Source organism: Sebastes fasciatus, chromosome 1 (genome assembly GCF_043250625.1).
Source record: "Sebastes fasciatus isolate fSebFas1 chromosome 1, fSebFas1.pri, whole genome shotgun sequence".
NCBI lineage: Eukaryota > Metazoa > Chordata > Actinopteri > Perciformes > Sebastidae > Sebastes > Sebastes fasciatus.
Genome location: NC_133795.1, coordinates 22,155,434 through 22,178,008, shown reverse-complemented (window position 1 = coordinate 22,178,008; position 22,575 = coordinate 22,155,434). Strand labels below are relative to the sequence as shown.

At 40.3% G+C, this 22,575-nt stretch overlaps 1 protein-coding gene across 14 annotated transcripts in view; it reads right to left on the bottom strand.

Moving 5' to 3' along the window:
* The window catches only part of LOC141768708 (dedicator of cytokinesis protein 3-like), a 239,196-nt gene that overhangs the window by 124,799 nt on the left and 91,822 nt on the right, over positions 1-22,575 (bottom strand). For all 14 annotated transcript variants that reach the window (XM_074637029.1, XM_074637073.1, XM_074637051.1 and 11 more), the window contains exons 2-3: positions 13,059-13,142; positions 4,495-4,535 (exon numbers count right to left, since the gene is read on the bottom strand). In XM_074637029.1, coding sequence (XP_074493130.1) covers positions 4,495-4,535; positions 13,059-13,142 — 125 coding nt within the window. The remainder of the gene's footprint in view (positions 1-4,494; positions 4,536-13,058; positions 13,143-22,575) is intronic.

Genomic DNA, 22,575 nt, shown 5'->3' with positions numbered 1-22,575 from the left:
TGCTTTACAACTGAAAACACAAATGTCTGAGTTTTAAGCATTGTTTTTGCCACACAATCACATCTGGATTGATACTTCATGGTTCTCATTTCTTCAACAGCTGAGGAGCCAAGCATCACTATTGACCTTATGCAACGCGCACATTTGTTCCATTTCTGGTTATATATTTTAACTCCCGGTCACTACTGCTGGCTACAGTAAATACAAGTCCAAAGTCTCGGTCCTGATCAGTTAACACATCCTGCTATACCTTTCTCAAGGTTGGGAACACATGTCCACATTTTTGAGGGAGAATTCTGACCTGACATCAACACATTCCCTACAGATTTTGGATTAAAAAAGACAAAGCATGGCGCAAAATGAGGTATGGCGTTAACTATCTTACACCTAGCTCAACTGGCTTACTTTGTGTTATAGCAATGAAATCTGCTGAAATTGAGGTCCGTCCGAATATGTTTTCCCCCAAGTCTCTTCATTTCTTCAGCTCTGTCAGTACTTCACGCTGTACATTGTATTAAAAAGCTGATCAAATATTTGCTAAAATGTAGGTGCAAGGTGATCACAGCTGCAGATGTCAATCTACACAACGTGACACATTCCTACTTCCGATGCAGACAGGAAGTTAAAAGACAAAACAACAGAGCCGTAGCACTTCCTCGTTGCTGAAAGGTAAAGCAGTGAGTGAGAATGGGTAGTGAGTTTCAACATGACTGTCTACAAGTTATATATCAAAAAGACTGAGACAAGTTGTATGAGAAACATGAAATGTCACTTCAATAACTAACTCATTTAAAACCATCTCCAAGCCAAACCAGAGGTGTTTCTGTTTTACTTTATCACCTCGCACCTTCTAAAATGAAATACAAAACCCAAGCAGATGATCTCTTGTATGTTAATACCTCTCCTATCTACAGCACAGAACATCCAGCAGTGATCCACAACAGCTAGAGCAGACACTACTTTCTAGATATAGTAAAGCTAAACGGTAAAGCCTCTTACGGAGCCACAGAGCAGGATGGAGCAAAGTAAAATAAAACAGAAGGCTGGTGCAGAGAGGACAATGGGACAGAGCAGGACAAAACACAAAAGAGGTTATTTATTTTTTTTAAAGACTAAAAACCCAGAAGCCTGTTAGCTTGTGATCCAGTCATGCTGCTTGAAAAAGAGAGATGGATATACAAGGCCGTTAGTGTGAGTCATATCCAGCACAGGGTCAGGAAGGCTGCTCCAATAAAACCTGTTAAGAGATGCTGATTACCTAATAACACTGCACTGCGTTCATCAGATGTAGCAGCCTATAATACTTAAAAATCCACCGCAGTACTTAAAGCCACACCTGTTCTCTGATAAGTTAACTTCTGGGTTTGTCTTTGCTTCTAAAAAGCACAGACTATTAAGGGGAAATGAAGACATTTTGACAAATACTTATCTACTATTTCAAACCTAATAGGAGTCAATTTATTCTCCTGAATAGAAGGACTTTTGTAGCTTCATGAGTTGCATGGCATTTACATCTCCTAATCCATTTTCCAGTTCTGCTTGTGAACAGTTCACAGGATGAAATACCAATCTGTTCAACGTATCCTCATATAACGGTTTGTATGATATCTTATGATACAGTTATTCATCATCCTACGAATGTCCAGCAACACGTGCCAATTTCCACACATTACTGTACATGCATACAGTCTTTTCAAAATAAACTTCCGTCTCCACAGGAAAGAAACTTGGTTAGGTTTAGGCAACAAAACAAGATCGCAGTTTGGGTTAAAATAACTACCAAAGTGGCGTTACTTAAGTACGGAAGTGACAAATAAATCAACAGTTTCTGGTTTCACACGAACACCGGTCTCCTGGGTAAAAGGACCACCTATCCACCCTGATCTCCTCCCGACAAGGAGTTTGTCAAATAGCAAATATCTGTCTATTCTGTAAACCTACAGACCACCTGTCTGAATGAACACCATTGCTACCGTGGATGTATAAATAGCTGATTTGTTTCACTGTTCTGCCTTGAAAAAGATTCCGACATCAAAACATTAATTGCACATCGCATTTCCTCCAGCCACGCACATGCCACCTGTCAAGCCTCACAGATTAAGGACCACTGCTCTAAAGACGTGGGTATGCTCAAAAAGAATTACTGGTTTGTATGACGTGTTTATAGTCGTTCCTTATGGTCACACTCGAAGGTGGAGTGAAAGGCCGATCATCATAGAGAAGGCGAGACACGAACACTTTCAGACAGTCTCTTCTGGGAGGCATTCATAGTGTTGAACTCGGCTGTACACGAGAAAAGGGATAAATTCAAATCCTGCCAACTTTCACACCTCCACACACCTGGCCTTTGCTGCATGAGGTGGGCGTGAATGCCGGATTGTCGGAGCATTATAAAAATTGGTGGACACTCACGACTAGCTGATAAGCACTTCTGTTGGATGCTGATGCTTAAATTCACTGAACAGCATATTAAGTTGTCACGGCATTGAAGCATGTTTGCTTTTGCAGAGTCTGGTCACAACAAACCCGTTTCTGTAGTTGTTGTTGGCTCAAAACCATGTCAATTCTTGTTTTTTCATCCTTAAAAGGGGATATAGTTATGTATTGAGGGTGTTTCACAACCATTGCATCAATACACCTCTTCAAAAAGCTTTTGTTTAGTTTCAAAACAGTACTTGTCAGGGATTTAGAAATTGGTAGTAATTCCTTCATTCTTGAAAGACTTTATATATGGGTTTCATCTGACATCAGTGGGATTTCATCAACTGGAGCTACAGGGCATATTTGTATGCTTCTTAGCAGTCATGTCACCTAGTTACTATGATGTACAGAGCATCTAAACAAGATGCGAACTGCCACAGGCTGTTTTGCATTGAAAGATCAGACCACGTGCTGCTGCGCTGGGTTCCATCAAATAACAAACCATGTTACTTTTGTTACTGAGGCTATCTGCTGTGGATCAGACACCATAGGTCTTCTGCTTAGGATGTTATCACAAACTAAAAAACATGCTTACAATCAGGAGGATCTGAACAACTACAGGCTCAGTTATGACATACCAGTTTTTCTTAGATTTTTATATCACTCTGTAGCTTCACAGTGGTGTTCCTTATTCAATTCTGAATATTCAAATTTTAGTCAAAATATGTATGTTTTAGTGCCAAACTGCTATTTTCCCCAAGCCCTGCTAAAAACTTTTTCTCACGTTACCTTACGTAGGTTTCTGCATGACGACGCTGCTATTACTGTATTAACGTTACATACAGTGACTTCGATGGCGGTCGGCACACTCCCAGTTTGGAAAAGCAGACAGGAGTCCCGGCATGGAAGCTAAGCAATGTATTGCTGTGGGGACGCCACGGTAGTTCGGATCCGAAAGTTACACAATAATACAAACAAAGTAACCGATCGATGCAGCGGGAGACCAGACACTCCTGTGTTCCTCGAGGTAAAATGACTGTTTTTGTGAATGGAGTCTGGTCTGGTCTTGAAGACAGCAATATAACGGCTTCAGTCCCCCATTGGAAAGGGCCGTCTGATGGCGAGGTAAAGTGGTGAAAACATTCTAAATATAGCATACACAGTGATATTGTTTTTTTGTATGTGTCTAAAATACGTTTTTCTGCTGCTCCCGTGAACAGCTGTTTTACCTCGCCGTCAGACAGCCCGTTCCGACAGTAACTGATGACGCTATATGCGGTCTTCAAGACTAGACCAGACTCCATTCACAAAACAGTCATTTTACCTCACAGAACACAGGACTATACATACAACCACACTTCAAAAAATCTGAACCAACCCTTTTAGCTATTACCAAACTTAGCACAGCTAACTTTGACTGAGCTCATGCTAAGCATTCACATTTTTCTTAACCTTATTGATGAGCTTACTTTGGGAACCTACGTCACTTCTTTCTGCAATGGCTGAGTGGGCGTTTCCATTTGATAAAACGGAACAGAACACAGATGGACCTACCCTTTAAGTAGCTCATTACAGCGACTTCTCTGCTGAACTTAAGCATTTGTAGTTGTTTTTGCAATTTTTTTTTTTGAAATCCTGAGGTCATGATTCCTACATGCAGCCTCTGGGGATAAGAAGCGTTGTTGCCTGATTTCACTATTTGATCACTATGTAAAAAATAAACTATTTCTACCATCATCTACCAATGTGTGAAGTTTAAACTCTGCCAGAAAATGAGTGCAAAGATAATAGATGGAGAGAAGTAGAAACTTGCTTGACTGCATGTGTAATGTGAAGGAGACTTTATGTAAATAAACTGCAGACTTTTTCTCTTTACTTTCTGCCTGAGATGTTGGTGATACAAATAACCCATTTCTCAACATCACCACAGCAGAGAGAGAGACAGGAAGAAAGGGAAGCACATATGTGGTAAGAAAAAGAAGGAATGGAGAAATCAAGAGCAAAAGTTTAAGAGGAAGAAAGTGCTAATAGTCAAACAGTCTGAGAGGAGCAGAAGCTTTCAGCCTCTCTTACCTTGACATTTGGCTTCCTTGTTGAGAATCCTCTGTACCATCCTGAAAGAAAACATAAACAGGAGTGACTAAGACAGCAAAGATTCAATGGAGGGATATGAGTCATCATGACTGAATATGCAAGGCGAATTTAGCTTGGTGACGTCAACAAAAATATAACAAATAAAATAAAAACTCCATTTTAAAAGGACCAAAGCGGTGAATGGAAACCAACAGCTGCCTCACAAAGGAGAAAAAAAACATAAAAAAACCCTGAAATTTCACCATGCATCGGAAAATGGTCAGCAATTATACAGTATAAAGTATTCATGATTTTGGGTTTAAACTTGCAAAAACACAGGTATGGTCCTACAAGTCAATAAAGATTGAAATGAGTCTGAAATTCTTTTACTGTGTAAAAATAATAATAAAAAAGAATACAGTTTATATAAAAAAACTTCTCTTTTCAGAAAAGTAACCTAATAACCAAAAGATCACAGGTTTATTTCTGCAACAAGCAAATGTCTCCCCATAAAATAATATGCTACTCTGTCGACTCATTTCATGTAAAAGTCAGTTAACTTGAAGTTAAAGCCTGATGCCTGATGTGTGTTGGCAGGAAAGGGATCATATTCAAAGTCTTTTAAAGAAATGTTTTTGGTTTTGATTTAGTTGCCCTGAAGAGTATGACAGTCAGCAATCAAGCAATCAATATTCATTAGCCATGGACATTTAGTCAGTAAGAGTAAAATAAAAGACTCTACTGGGTGTGTGCAGATGTCTGGGTGGGATGAGTTCATAGCCTAAGGTGTGTGTACACTTAGTGTGGATGCTTATAAATGTGCGTGATGAAAGTCAGAAAGAGACCCAGAGATAAAGACAGATTCAGTCCACTACTCTTTGCCTCAGAGAAAATCGAGACAACCGTGGATGTACAGACAAATATCACTGGATTACTTTGATACCCAAGAAAACTTAAAAACTAGGGCTGTCAATCGAATAAAATATTTAATTGCGATTAATTGCATAATTGTCCATAGTTAATCGTGATTAATTATCATAAATTAATTCCAAATTAATCCCACATTTTGTTATCTGTTCAAAATGTATCTTAAAGGGAGATTTGTCAAGTATGAAATTCTCTTATCAACAAGGGAGTCGGCAAATATGCTTGTTTTATGCAAAAGATTTGTATATATTTATTACTGGAAATCAATTAACAACACAAAACAATGATACATATTGTCCAGAAACCCTCACAGGTACTGCATTTAGCATAAACAATATGCTCAAATCATAACATGGCAAACTGCAGCCCAACAGGCAACAACAGCTGTCAGTGTGTCAGTGTGCTGACTTGACTATGACTTGCCCCAAACTGCACGTTATTATCATAAAGTGGGCATGTCTGTAAAGGGGAGACTCGTGGGTACCCATAGAACCCATTTTCATTCACATATCTTGAGGTCAGAGGTCAAGGGACCCATTTGAAAATGTCTATGACTCACACAAGTTTTTCCTTGCCAAAATTTAGTATAAGTTTGGAGCGTTATTTAGCCTCCTATGTGACAAAACAGTATGACATGGTTGGTATTAATGGATTCCTTCGGTTTTTGTAGTTTCATATGATGCCAGTATCTTCACTCTAGATTTAAAACTGAGCCCGCTACAACCTAAAGATTGCAAGTTGCATTAATGAAATTAGTGGCGTTAAAATGAATTTGCCTTAACACGTTATTGTTTTTTTTTTTGACAGCCCTATTAAAAACCTGATGATTCTCAGGCAAGTTCTGGAGTTATAAGCAGCTTTTTTATGATTTCATGGCAGAGTTATGGTTCATTTGCATTGGAAATTGGTGATAACTCAAACATCATCAGCAGAAATCTGTCACTGCTCAGCCCTCACAGTTTGAAGAACAAGATCAGCGACATATAGGGAGCCGGGACAAGGTCTGGGTTCACACTGCTAACCCTGCATGACCTACTGTATAGTACATTTTGTGAGTGAGTGTGTGTGTGTGGATATGTGATGATCCCCCTCCTCCTTCAGGTCTCAGCATAACGGTTCTTTCCGCATGGACGGACATTAATCAGATGGCTCTGCGGAGTAGAGAGCTGTCATGAAAATTGACTCAACTTGAAGTAAAACCTTGACAGCTGAAAATGACTTGTATCCAGGGACTAAACATGTAGAGGGGAGCTCCCAGACATCCTCCCTGACTGTGGGGACATCATTTGTCTCCATTCAAGTGGAAATAAACATGATTGTGTCTCCTGCTCTTGGAAATTTAAGGCTTGCTGGCGACTGTCTGTCAGCGACAGAGTGAAGCAAAAGAGACATTTATCTATATCACAATGTTGCATATTATTATCCTTTGTCTGTGTGTCAAAACAGGTCGGGTGGGTTGTTAACATCGCTGCAGACCCCTCACGCCTTTTACATGAGCCGATCCCCGCACTGGCGACTTTGGGGCGCACTGAGGAGTCCGCCTTGGACGACAGTCACACAGAGAGCAGGGGCCCCGAGAGAGGGTGCAGCGAGCATTTAGAGCCACCTTCGCTCCGGGTCCTTTCCAAGCCAACCTAGAGCTGGTCGCGGTGTACTGCCGTTGACGAAATGCGCCCGAGGGTCACCGCCAGGGGAGAGGTCCCCACGAGTGGATTCTCCCACACGCAGTCGTCCCTGACCCGCCGAGTTGAATCCCTGAGCAGACTGGGTGGAGCCCACCAGTTTACCTTTCAATGGTTTTACACCCCCTTGAACTCTCTCTTCAAAGTATTTTTCAACTGTCCCTTAAGATACTTAGCCTTATTTATTAGTATTTAGCCTTAGGTGGAGTTTACCACCCATGTTAGGCTGCAATACCAAAGTCAAGTCAATTTGATCTATACAGCCCAATATCACAAATCACATTGCCTCAGGGGACTTTACAATCTGTACAGCATAGAGAGGTGAAGTCCCGCCCCTTCTGGTGGACCACCATGGGACCTTATTTTGGAAAGTCACAAGAGACAAATATATTTTTGATCTCGTTTGAAATGCGCCATGAATCACACATATGATGTTTATCAATTAAAAATAAATTTTGCAAGTCAAGAAAGTCACAGTTTGTTGTAAAACTGTTGAAGTATAAGATCTTAGAAAGACCAAACACCCAAAAGTTGCGTAAGTGACGTCTCTCTTTCTGATTATTGTGTGTTTCGTACTCGGATGTACTCACACCAGCAACGGGTCTGATCGTTCTTTCGCTTCCCGGCTGATAAAAGGACCAGGAGCCGCTGGATAAAACACATCAGGTAAGATAACGTTTCATTTGTGCGTGGTCATAGCTAAGTAAGCTAGCTAGTTAGTGTTGGTGACGATATGTTGTATGTTGTGCGGGACGAGAGATGTAGTTCACTGAGCGGTTTCACACAAAACTAAATGATACTACGACAAACCTACGACAAACTGAGACTGTCTTGACTTGCAAAATTATCTTTTAAATTGACAAACATCATCTGTGTGATTCATGGCACAATTCAAACGGGATCAAAAAATTATTTGTCTTTCGCCTTTTTCTACTCTACATATTTTTCCCGAAATAAGGTCCCATGGGGTTTACCGGAAGGGGAGGGACTTCGCCTCTCTATATACGACACCCTCTGTGCTTGGAACCTCGCATCAGATAAGGAAAAACGCAACCAAAAAAAACGTTGGTGCAATGGGGGCCGTTAACGGCATTACTCTGTCCACGGGCTGAGCCTCGATCAGAAGGACTCAAGCCCTCGAGCAACACCGGGCAAGCGGTCTTCTATTCGTACATATCCTCAATCTGCTCGTCGCATGGGGATTTGGCGCTGGGCACTTCCCTCGCCGCTTCTGGGGGAATCCTATTCAGTTTCTTTTCCTCCACTTAGTAATATGCTTAAATTCAGCAGGTTGTCTCATCTGATCTGAGGTCGTACCTTCATAGACTAACACAGTGTAGCCGATTTCTTTATACTTTTATCAATTAGATAACAATATCTGATATCTAAATCACCACAATGTCCACCTTGTGCTCCATAACAAACATGTTTTAAAACAGTTCTGTAAAGAAAATGTTTGGAAATTTTCTAAAAGAATGTAAAATAATGGCACCTATCATGAAACTGTAATTTCCCTGATAATCAAACATTTAGAAACGTGTCCCACTGACACTGCATCGACCAGGATGCTTCATATTAACTTTAATCTTTTCTTCTTGCAAAATCATGAGATTCATTTCTCAGCAGTTCCCCATAATCTGATATGAATATGGAAATGAAGGCTTAATTGGCTGGTTACTTAATAACCAATCAAGATTCATTTATCACCCTCGTTAAGATGGCTGTGTTTACTCCCCAGCCTCTCATCTATATGGAAATCAGACTGGGGTTGGACCAACAGTGTCTGGGCCTATTTGTAAGGGTTGAATGAGGGTGTGTGTGTGTAGCTGAGTGAGTTTACTGCATCTGTAAGAGATTCCAAAAACACAGGAAGACGGAAAGACAGGGTAAAAACATTGATTTGTATGTGTGAGTGTGTACATGATTATTCTATATTTGTAAGAGCAGAGATGACGGAGCAGGTGTTTGTGTGTGGCACATCCATGTGCACACAGGTGCATGTTGTACCTAATTTGTTTGTTGTCATACAGCCTCTCTCTGAAGAAGAGTAATCATCTCGCCTCCCGTATCCGAACGGCTCACTGAGCGGCTATTAGAATAATCATTTTGCACCGTTATCAAATTCACAATAATAATCTTGGTGAATCATCTCTAAGTGGAGGGCAGAACTCGAGGAGACACTTTTGTCGAGTTGCTGCAGGTTCTCACTGAACTCATTATGAACACAGCATTATACCATAGATGCAGATTTCAAATCAGCCAAATATGAGTCTTAAATGATGCTTCATATCCCTGTAGAGCACATCTCAAGCTAGTTTATGAAAAAGGGAATTGCTTGTTGATGCAGTAATAGTACCCAAGAAGGCGTTTCTCATTGCGATTACGGTTAGGACGGTTATGTGATTCAATAGAGGTGTGAGCTGCAGCTGAGCCACCGAGCCACTCTGTGAGCACAGCATCCTCACTTCACACGACACTGCCAATTCCCAAGTATTGATGGATCCCAGTCAAATCAGTATACTGTGCAAACATTAATAAAAAGCAAGCCAAGGTAAAGATTGCTAACTATCACCATGGTTACTTTATTGGTTGTCATAGCAACATATAAAGAATACTTAGGAAAGCTTGATCAGAAACATCCACACTGTTGGTTGCCTGACAACCAGACACTTTTCCATCTTTCTGCCTGTCAGCTTTTTTTATGCCTCCGCGCCGGTGACAGCTGTGACAGGAGGCATTATGTTTTTGGGTTGTCTTACTGTCCGTCTGTCCATCCATCCGTCCGACCGACCCATTATCATGAACGCAATATCTCAAGAGCTTTGGCACAAACATCCACTTGGACTCAAGGATGAACTGATTAGAATTAGGAAGTCAAATCATATGCTGATTATGACAATTTCCCACGAATGTCTTAAAGGTAGGGTCAGTAATGCTGAGAAACTAGCAATAGGACACTAGATTTTAAAAATGATGCAACCGAAAAACCCCACCAAACTCTTTTCCAATGAAAGTATTTAGCAGCACTAGCTCCGAAAGTCCCTAAATCTACCGAAAGAGTCACAAAGTCGGCAACACTGACAGTCCATCCCTTCAGGCCTTCGTCAAAAGCCACTCCCCCAAAATTATCATTATGAACGTAAACAACAAACATAGCTATTGTTAGGACTCACAGCTGTCTAGCTATCAGCTTATGGAAGAATCCAGTGACGCGCAACGAGTGCCCTCTATCATGCAATTAATCGCGATTCAATATTTTAATGGATTGACAGCCCTAATAATGACTCATGTTACCCACATCAAAATCTCATGTCATATCTCGTCACAGCCTGGTTGTTTAATATTCAAAGCTCTCTCCTGGACATCCACAACAGCAGCAGTTTGCTATAAAAGATCTGCTATAATGAGAGGCTGTTCTTAGCTGTGACTACGGGCTCTTCAGTAATGCTGACAGTACTTACAGTCAAACTCTCATACTTTAAATTACTGCTACGGCCTTAATCGAAGTCTAATGCTTCCTCAAGTGTTATGACTGTAATCTATATTTCGAGAATGGAACTTGGGAATTGCATTCCCGCAGCCTGGCTGCCATCTCCATATCACTGTCATTACAGTCATTGAGTTTGTGTCTGGGGAGGATAACTTTGCATTAGTGCAGGCAGAGAAGTGCTAGCCACAGTGCAAGAGGGCAGGGGAAGCCAATTTTAAGAAAGATTTACCTAGCATCTTGAACACTCGGTGTACTTTCTGGATATAAGCTCTGCAGTATTTCTGCAGCACACACACATATAGTCCTAGATGGTTTTCTAATGTTCATTCAGAAGGGTAGAGAAATGAAAGTTAAGGAAAACTGTAACGGAAATATAAATAGAAAATCACTGAGAGCATTTCTTAGTCAGCACGACTGGAGAAGGTTTTTTGTTAAAACCATATTAAAAAATGTTTACCTCAATATAAATAACTGACACAAACACTATTCTCTAATAAATATCTGTTCCGCGCTGCTAGCCAGCCATTGTTTGATTGTTTGGAGGGTATTTTCTGAAACTGTATTTGCATGCTCAGATAATGACAGAGGCTGGGGGAATCTTGAAATTGCCACGGGGACCTTGGACAAAAGTTAGCCCTGGTTTGCCCTGATAATCACTGTGTGGTAAAGCTGTGTTGCCAGCCTGTGCCACGGGGGCTCAGATAATAGCCCATGTCCCTCGCTGGAGGGGTTGCATTTCATAACAAGGGCAAATTCGAAGCTGATTGGATGCTATGAAGTTAGTTTAGGGTTGAGTACGAGGCTGGTCAATACAAGCAGACAATAAGAGAGGACAAATATGTCGAGGAGAGGAACTGGATAAAAGAATAGGGTAGAGAGGAAAATAAAGATGACTGGGGAGAGAAAGTGAGGAGGATTGTGGGAGATGACAACACTCGTGGGCATCTCCCTCCCCGGGTAAAGAAAGGCCCAATCAGCCCGTGGCACTGGATCGACGGTAGCGGCCTGCCCAGCTGTGGCTAATGAAGCACATACTCACTCATTATCTGCAAAAAACAACACTTCCTGGCTTCAGACACATCCTGGATTGAGTTGCTAATTTCTGTGAGTCAAAGTAGGAACAGAAACGGGAGCAACATCGGTTAATAACTTGGGCTGTCGTCCAGGCCTGCGCTTAGCTATCACAGGCCCATTATTCGAGAGAACTGTGGATGCAGTAATGAGTATTACTTGATTTTACTGCATGCATTTGTGACAACACAGCCGCAGCAGCATTAATGGAAGCAGTTCTATCTGATGCCCTCATGAAAATCTGGGGGAAACGGAGCTTGATTCACCGGGGCTAAGAGCTGCAATACTGCTGCTCTGACTGTTGACTACCTCCATCTAGAAGCCAAACTGTATAACTAATATTACTTAAATACTTTCAGTACATTTAAGATAAGGCTGCACAAAGTAACTTAGCAGTATGTTTTTTACAGGCACTCAGGAATTGATGTAGGAAGTATTGGTGGCAAAAGAAGCTCCATACAGGTGCTATACACGTCTCCAAATGTCAACCATCTTGACTTATCGGCTACTTTCAGCAATTTACGGAAATATGATTAAAGCAGCAGTAGGCGAGATGGGAGCAAATATTATTAAAAAAAGTTATTTTTATAAAACGGTCACTTTATTCTGACAGTAGTGCATGAGACAGGTAATCTGGAAAAAATCATGTGCCTCTGTGTCCTCCGGTGTCCTCAGATGATCCTAATGGCATATGTAAGATTTCACAGACCGGAGGAAAACAACCAATCAGAGAAAATTTGTGACCCGGCCACCAAGCACCGCCGTCCAGCCAGAGCAAACGTTCTCATTTTACAGCTAAACAGCACACTACAAGATGTTTCTGAAAATATTTTACGAGAGAAATAGGCATTACAGTATCAGAATATTGAGTCATATTTGATCGGCTCTGCCTAGTTTGACCATTTGATAGACCGATAAACTGGCATGGCCTTTTTCAAAGGGGTCCCTTGACTTCTGACCTCAAGATATGTGAATGAAAATGGGTTCTATGGGTACCCACGAGTCTCCCCTTTGAAGACATGCCCACTTTATGATAATCACATGCAGTTTGGGGCAAGTCATAGTCAAGTCAGCACACTGACACACTGACAGCTGTTGTTGCCTGTTGGGCTTGAGTTTGCCATGTAATGATTTGAGTGTATTTGTAATGCTAAAAGCAGTACTTGTGAGGGTTTCTAAACAATATTTTTCATGTAATTATAACATTATGTATGCAAATGTGTTTGAAGAAAACTTTTAAGGCACAACAGTCATCTCTAACCCTGGAGGATGTTTACAGATTACTGTTGCTTTGGTGATGACAGTGTCGTAACAGTGATCAAGGACATTATAGCTGTATCAAACATCCACCCCCACAATAACTCACGAAGCTATTCATCAGGTAGAAGTCTTACCTTCACATTTTTCCAGAATCTGAACCGTCTCTCCCACCTCCAGAGCCAAACCCTGAATCACTGAGCCACGGAAGGTGCAGATCACTGCAGAGAAGGAAAGAGAGAAGAAAAGTTGGTGAAAATGTGTTTTTTGAATTGCAGGGCAGCAACTACGTATATTCGTTATTTATAAATCTAGATATGATTTTTTTTAACTCTTCAAAACATTCAATATCAATTAGATTTTTCAACTTAGTTCACAAACCACATGAATACCAAAGCTGTGCCCCTCTGCCGTAACTGTCTGCCCGTCCCGTGACAGCAGCATGACGTTAGCATCAGAGCCTGACTGAACATCCACAGTCCGTGCTGTACCAGCCAGTGCTGATGTTAATAATCCTCATGACTGCACCAGTCCACCCAGAAAACAACAGGCCTCGAGCTCATTCCAGTGTTGCAGTCACTGTAAGTCACTCTGTACAGGACTTAAATGTATTAAATATTGAAAATGTAACTTAAAGTAAGCTGCACTTCTGGTCGACCTTTAAAGTTGAAACCAGTTAAGAACACACTTTTATCCCCAGCTGTTTCTGTGCTTCTACATCTCTACATACTCTCTACTTATGGCTGCTTAATATGATGGATATGGAGGATATAATCACCAGCAATTGCACACTTCTCAAATATAAAATATGAATGTAAATTGCTTAGTAGGACTTGGGCTATAAAACTCCAGCCCAAAGGCAAAACAGCACTTTTCCCTTGTCTGTGTTGGTGTTCTTATTGAAACAGAAGTCTGTGAGGAAGTGAGCTCGGGCCGCGACTGCAGTCTGTTCTGAATGTAGAACAAGATCTTGTCTCTCGATCTATTCTGTCTTTGTCTGTTTAACTGGCTCTTTCCATTAAGTCTCTTTGTGTCTGAAGACCGTCCATCTGAGGTCACAGCAGTTTATTTCTCATTCAGTCTGTGGTGAATCAAGAAAGCCAAACAAGTCATGGTCACGCTCCTCAGGGCCTCATGACAGTCGCTCTTTGTGCCATCAATGCCCAGCTCTGTTTGTCATTGTCTCTAGATAGTTCGGTTGTCATTGCAACTGTTGATCTAATAGTTTACAAATCCCCGGGATTATAAATGCTTGATGTTTAGAACATGTCACAAACTTTCTCAATCTGATGTGTGACAACCAGGCAACGTATCTTCATACAACGGTTCATATGATATCTTACAAAACGTTATTCCTCATTTTTTAAGTTTTCCTACAAATGTCCAGCAATGCTTTCAATTTACGCTCGTTACATGCATACAGTCTTTTCAAAATAAACATCCTGTCTTCACAGGAAACAACTTGGTTAGGTTTAGGAAAGATCGACTTTCTTAGGTTTAGGCAACAAAACTACTTGTGTTTAGGAAAAGATCTACTTTGTTAAGTTTAGGCAACAAAACTACTTAGTTAGGTTTAGGAAAAGATCGTGGTTTGGGTTGAAATAAAGAAGTGGCGTAACTTAAGTACGGAAGTTACGTGACAAATAAATCAACTTCTGGTTTCACACAGCGTACGAACACCGGTCACAAAGGCTAAACTCTGGTGATTTTTTAATTGATTTTGTGGGATATATACAAATTACACTGCATTACTTTTTATAGGTATAGCTACGAACGGTGTATTAGAACAGGCTTGACACAATGCTGTAAGTTTATGTAATTTATCTTTTAAGAAAAAGTGAAAAATGGCCCAAAATGAGATGCAGAATTAGTCAGTTCCAGCATAAGATAGGATACAACTTTATTTATCACGAGGGAAACTGCTGTGCAGCAGTTGCAATCCAAAGTGGGAAGAGTACAAATATAAAACTTTAAGACAACAATAACAGCAAGTAAAAATAAACCAAACTACACTCACCAACCATATAAATGCGCAGAAGGAAGCGTGCATCTACTCATGGACGAGAGGCTTTGCTTGTGACAGCGCGAGATGTAAACATTAATGGCATCGTCCTCAGCTGAGCTGTAACGTTAGCTAGCTGAGTGGCGCTAGGTGAGTAAGCAGTATCAAGTATAGATTCACGTTTCCTTCTTTGCGCTGATACGTTTGGCAAGTGTAGTGCGGTAGGAAGAAAATAGTTCCCACATGAAACTGCTCACAACAAGGTCCTTAGATTATCTTGAGTAACCGGGTCGTGATTTCTGGAAAGAGACATTCCTGTTGAGCTTTTCAAATGTATTTCTTTCGAGTATGGCACTCGAAAATACAAAATAGTTCCATTATAATGGAGAGAAGGCAGACATTACTACGGCCAATATCTCCAACACTCTGCAACTCACACCAAAACAAACTAGAAAATCAAATAGCACTACAGGCAAAAAGAAAAATATGTATTTTTGATTTTGGGGTGAACTGTTTCTTTAAATATGCCACCCACACACACACACACACACACACACACCAAATAACAATATGTAGCTAGAGCTGCTGATTACAGTCTGATACTTTGGCAGCTAGGACACACACCTCACACCTTAAGGCAGCGGGATTGTTTGTATCCGTCTCTGTCTGCCATCATCTCTCTGTCCCTGTCACCATCTGTCTCTGTGTCATCAATGCCTCTCTCTCTCTCTCTCTCTCTCTCTCTCTTTCTCTCTCTCATTGTCACCGTCTGTCTCTCTGTCGTCGCCATCACTCTCTCTCTATCACTGTCATGCTCTGGGTCTCCATTATCAACGCCATTCAGCGTGGGATTGTCACCATCTTGGATTCTGTCATTGACATCCCCCCTCCCTCTCTCTCTCATTTGTTCATTGTAACTTGCTGTCATCACTGTCACTCCATCATTGTCACTGGTATGTCAGTGTGTCATTTGTTGATGCAACTGTCAGAGATCCTGTCTGTTCTCACTCTGTCTTGTTATCTTGCCCTGTGCTCGGACCAAATGTGTAAAATAAAAAATGTATTAAAGTTGTGTCCATGAAAAGAGGCGACTGGAGCAAGATTGATGCTACCAAAGAGTTTGCACCGTTTCAAGAGGTAAAGAGAAATTCACCTGACACACCTGACTGACGACCCAAAAGCACTCGCAACTCAGGAGATCAAACAGAGCATTTCAGACAGAGGGTGAGAAGAGGTGCAGCAGCATAGCCGGTAACAGAAGAGTAAAGCGTTTTTGAACATTAAAGCATGTGAACTAGGGCCGTCAAAGTTAACACGAAAATAACGTGTTAACGAAAATTCGTTTTGATGCCACTAATTAACACAATTGATTTTTTGGAGGTAGTACCGGGCTCAGTTTTAAAGCTAGAGTGAAGATACTGGCATCATATAAAACTAGAAAAACCAAAGGAATTTACTGGTATCAATCAGTGTCATACTAGATTGTCGCAAAGGAGGTTAAATAATGCTCCAATCTTGCGCTAAATTTTGGTGAGGAAAAACTGGCATGACCATTTTCAAAGGGGTCCCTTGACCTCTGACATCAAGATATAAAAATAAAATCCCCTTTACATACATGCCCACTTTATGATAATCACATGCAGTTTGGGGCAAGTCATAGTCAAGTCAGCACACTGACACACTGACAGCTGTTGTTGCCTGTTGGGCTGCAGTTTGCCTTGTTATGATTTGAGCATATTTCTTATGCTAAATGCAGTACCTGTGAGGGTTTCTGGACAATATTTGTCATTGTTTTGTGTTGTTAATTGATTTCCAGTTATAAATATATGCATACATTTGCATAAGCTGCATACAGTATTTGCCCACTCCCATGTTGATAAGAGTATTAAAGGTACATTTTGAACATATAAAAAATTTGCAATTAATTTGCGATTAATCACGCTTAACTTTGGACAATCATGCGATTAACGGCGATTAAATATTTTAATCGATTGACAGCCCTAATGTAAAAATGTTCTAGTAGAAACCCAAAATACAAGTATGCACTTGAAAATAAGCATAGGTCCTCTTTAAAGTTACTACAAGGAGTTATTAACTGGTTTGAAACAGTATCAATTTAACCCTTGTGCCTCACTAGGGACATTTATGGCTTTTTCCTTTTTATTCTTATTTTTGATAATTTTGTCTGTGTTAATGCATATGGCATACAATTTGGCACCGTTGAGAATTTTCTTTCAAAATTTGGAAGATCAACCTGAGCTCCTATAATGAGTCTATAATAGACGGTGTAACCAAATTGCAGACACTCAGACCCTTAAGGACAAAAATGACGGCGTCCTCACGGAAAACACTAGCTCTGTCAGCACTGCTGCCGTTGTTTGCACTGTTAGCACTATTAGCAACGTTAGCAGTATTAGCTGCTAGTCGGCTCCGCTGTCGCCATGTTGAGAGCCGTGTGGAGTCAATCCCTCCATCATAGATATGCTCTGAACTCCGTATAGAGCTCCTTTAACAAAGGCCTGAAACAGAAAGATGAAGACAGTGTGGGAAACGCTAATATATAACTGCAACTGGCTGGAAACTATTTAATAAACCCACAAATGTATGCGTAAAAATGTGATAAAGCAAACTATCTCATCTATCTTATCTCAGTATAAGATTTTAAAAGGAAACTCTTAAAGTACCTAATCAGAGACTGAGGCTGATGCCATGACAACGGCTGAAGAACGTAGTCATACATTTACATTAGTGAGAAATAAATGACGGTCTCTTTTCACACTGCAAGAGATTTAACATTAGATGCATTTTATTTACAGTCTCCTCATCAGAAGTGCTTTACCCAACGGAAGTGAAGGCTTAACAGAGTAAAGACCCTGTGAGTCAATATAGATGAATATTTTCTATATGTATGTCACATCTTCCAGATTAAGTTTAATTCCAGCCAGTCGAACATAATATAGATCTGGATCACCTCGTAATCCTTGACGGATTTGGTTTTTATTCTTTTTATTACATAAAGTGTATCTATGAATATAATACTCACGTCTAAATGGAACCTGTCAGATCAAAAAAACATGTTTACTTTCTTCTTTTTTGACTGCATTCCCAACAGTTTCTCTCCTTTACAAGCTGTTTGGCTCGCCTTGTGGTGAGAAATGATTTAATTTTTCTTCTACTAGAAGCTGTCACAAAGCTGACAGCACTCGAGAGAAGAGGAGAGACAGAGGAGAGAATTCATGGAGGGAAACACACACACACACACACACACTGAACACACAGGGATTAGCATGGCTCTGTCCGGATGGTATTGGCATTTAGTTTATCCAGCGGATTGGGTCAATAGTCTCACAAATGACTCACATCTGTTAGGCCAGTCACACCACTTAGCCTGTGGCCTTTATGTGTGTGGGTGTTTGTGTATGAATGTGTTTGTGAGAGAGAGAGAGGAAACACTAGAGGAAGAAATAATGCATATGTAGCTGTGTGCAGGAATCTGTGTGTGTGTGTGTGTGTGTGTGTGTGTGTGTGGCACGTAAATGAGACATTTTCACGACAGGATAATTCAATTTAGGGTGCGACTTCAGAAGTTTCTTTCAATATTTAATTCCTGCTCCCCCTAAACCCAAACTGAAGAGGACATTTGACACTAATTTAAAGGCTGTGAATTATTTAAAGAAAAGGAGATTTCATAAGAGGAACAATGATTCTGTATTATGGAGAATGTTGTTGTTTTGTGCATGTTTTAAACCAAAGCACAGTGCCGGTTAGAGCATACAGCACTTAAGTGTAAGATTTCCACGTTTGCAAGCACCAAAAACAAGGTGATTTGACCAAAAAGGACTCAAACAGGAAAAGACAAATCAACACACTGCCTCACAACACTCATAATAGAAAACTGTTACCAAATTGTTTGGACACGATTCTTATCATCTCTTATTACATGCAACATTAGCCAACTTAAAGTTGTCAGCTCCAAACAGCAGCAGGAAGAATTGGTTTGCAAATGTTGAATTTCAATGACCAGAACTGTATTAAAAACGTGTGGAGACCACAAGAGTCCACAGGTTCTCAATCAGGGGAATGAGACCATCTCCTCTTTTACAACCCCACTTTGAGATTTTAAAACCCTTGATGATTACTGTACTGATTATGTCATTAACAGAGTATGGCAAAGTGAAATTTAAAAAAATGACACTAAATCTTTGCACCATGCAGTTCGAACGTCTTGAAGGTTACAAATGCAACATTAAAGGGGCACTACGCCCATTTTCAAAATTCATACATGTTATTCCTATGGTTTAAGACAGTCCAAAAAATATTCTCCCAAATCCGTACGGACTGCAATGTAATTGTATCCACGCTCAGAGCTAGTGACGTAGAATGAAAAGTGAGAACGTCCACTTATGGCGAGCGGGAGGGAAGGTGGATGGGTCCAACAAAGACAGGAGACCAGTGTTTAATTTTGTAATTTATGTTAGCGACATGTTTTTTGATGGCGTTTGTAATGAGTTTTTCGTTCTTATGTCATGTTGTTTCCATACATATTGCACTTAGTTTACATTATACTTAAGGCCAACCATAACGTTTTTCCTAAACCTAAATGAGTGGTTTTGTTGCCCTCTGGTGGTACTGCATACAATAACACTGCTTTAGGAGCAATGCAAGTCAGATGGCGGCTGGTGGTACCACGGTTTTACACTCTGCGGCTCACATTACCATTTCACAAGCGTGTCAGAGAACAACGGTGACCTGCAGGTGATTATACACTAAAGAAAACATAGTAATGCATATTATATTAATTTCTACTAATAGATCCCCTGAAATGCTACACACTGTTCCTTTAAGGGAAAATCATCATAGCAAAAATGTCAATTATAACGTTTCATAAATAACAGAGAGTGCACTCAACAACACAGACTGAAAATATAGAGAGCAGCAGTCCCATACTCCTCCAAGCCGCTGATCCACTAGCTGATAATACTACTATGGGTATCAATATCTACTTCTGTACTGGATAATAATATTTTAGCATGTTGTAATTTTAACAAAGATGAAAGATAATATGTTAAAGTTTTTCAGATAGATCAAGGAAGAATCACGGAAATGTTCTGAGGCCGAGGTTATTGGCTAGCCTGGAAAAGATGTCTGCTCTCTTAGTGAGAAGTATTCTGCACTAAGAGAATCTTCTTTAATTTAGGAATGCAGAAGTGCTCTGCATGAGCCTTCATATGTGGAGCCATGAACCATTAACAACTTTAAACCAAAGCATGATAATGTGTGACATGCAGGAAAATACAGCAAGTAACAAGGCATAATTCCCTTTTAAAGCGTCTTAATGGATTTTCCTCTTACTGTAAACAGTGTAGGCCTGATGCATATTATGTTGCATTTTGTGGAGCTCGTGCTCATGTATTATGCATCATATCTGCCTGCTGCTGCAATATGTGGCTGCCTAAGAAACATATTACACGCACATTTAGTTGTGTGTTCCATCCACAAGCATATGAAAGGGAATAAATGGGAATCCCTCGAGTGTGAGCCACGGCTGCACTGAAACGGAGAGAGACAGTGTGTGTGTGCGTGTGTGTGTGTGTGTGTGTGTGTGTGTGTGTGTGTGTGTGTGTGTGTGTGTGAGAGAGAGAACCAATTTGAAGTATAGATCTTCAGAGTGAGCCCAATTTTGCAAAGTAAAAGGGAGAAGAATTACGAAAGTATATTGACCGCAAAAGATTTGAGAGAGCACAAAACAAATTCTGAGCTCAGTCTGCAAGTCAACCTTTGAGAGCGCAAAGACAGATTTATAAGAGCAGAATCAGATTTGAGCGTTTCAAGCTTTCTCAATTTTCTCTAGCTGTTTTGGTTTCTGAGCACTTTGAGATCTAAGAGGTCACTTACCAACCTTTTCTGACTAGCAAGCTGCAACAGGACACACCCACATCCGGACGTCAGGGTCAAGTTTTTTCAAAGTTAAAGTCTTGCATGACGAAAAACCTCCGCTTTTGAATATATTGTTCAATTTTACTTTTTAGGACAACATGTGATTTACATATTTTATGTCTATACGCTTTATCATTTGGCCTACAATTTAAACCCGTCATCACTCCCAACTCGTCAAATACCATATATCGATGCACTGACGCACTCTTTAGCATCTGGATAAGACACACCAGGCTTTCAAATAACTCCGATGTAAACCCATTTGCGTCAGTATTAGATGGTCTGAGCAACTGGTATAGTATAAAGAGTGAGAAAGACTGTGTATGGCGGGTGGGAGTGGAGGATGGATGGGTCAAACACACACAGGAGTTTCACCCAGGAGACCGCTGTTCGTGGTGTCCCATATGAAACCAAGTCAAGGCTGAGTTATTTTACCTCAGTAAAGTATGGAAGTTACATAAGAAAACTAACGCCAGTTACGTAACAAACACAGTTATTTTAACCTCAACCACAATCTTTTCCTAAACCTAACCAAGTAGTTTTGTTGCATAAGTAAACCTAAAAACATAAACCTAAAAATTTAAATCTACGTTGAAAGTAGGGATGAAACAATCTGACTTTTTCAGTCCCGATAGCGATACCTGGGCTTTGGGTATCGGCCGATACCGAGTACCAATCCGATACCAGTGTTTAATTAATAAGCTGTATGCCTCACTGTGTGGAAGTGACTGGGATCATTCTTTTATGTGTAAGGCAACATCAGGATTGACTTAAACATTGCTTTCCTAACTAGGTAAGACAAAATGTGACCAATAAATACATAGATATGAGTTTATCTAATTGTTTTTTATTATTGGGATGGTGGATCACACACCAGCTACTTGGTAAGAGATCTTCAGAATTAACAGGAACTACAATTCAAGTGTAAACCTTTTTAATGCAGCAACAAATTGATCAAAACTTAACCAGGAATTCAAATTACAATCTATAATGTATATAGTATATTAACATAAAATTTAGTTCAGTCGGGCCGACTCACATTGTCACCGATATCTGATCCAGCTATTTGAGTTAGTATCGGTATCGGTGCACCCCTAGTTGGAAGTTTTTTTTGAAAAGACACTGTATGAATGTAATGAGCGGAAACTGACCAAGTTAACAAGCTGTCCTTGGCACGTCCAAAACTGATGCTAGAGGGGTACCGTGGGGCCACTGACCAAGCGGTGGTATTTGATGAGTCTGCCAGAAGTTATAATCAGCCTCATTCATACTATTTTTTTAATGTTTCCAATTTGCTTGGTCAAAATTATTCATAAAAATAGAAGACGAAATAAGAAATCCCGACATATAGTTCAGAAAATCACATTATAAATTGAAGTTGACGTGAAGTTAACATGGACACTATGATATATGGCTAGTAATAACGTCTACTAAATCAACATATCAAAATGACATAATGGCTTAAAAATGTGATAATTTGGCAACAAAACTGAATGTGATTTTAGTAATTTAGTGTCAATGCATTTGATTTGAAAGATAATACAGACAGAACACAGTTCTTTGTCTCCATTTGATGGTTACAAAATGCCACTGTCCCAGCTTTTACTTTGTTATTAGACGGAAGGGTATAACAGTGACCCTTCACTTCCAGCTCACATTGAACAGGTGACGCTCTGCTCTCAGTTAATGTACAATTTGTCCTCAGGTGGTTCAGA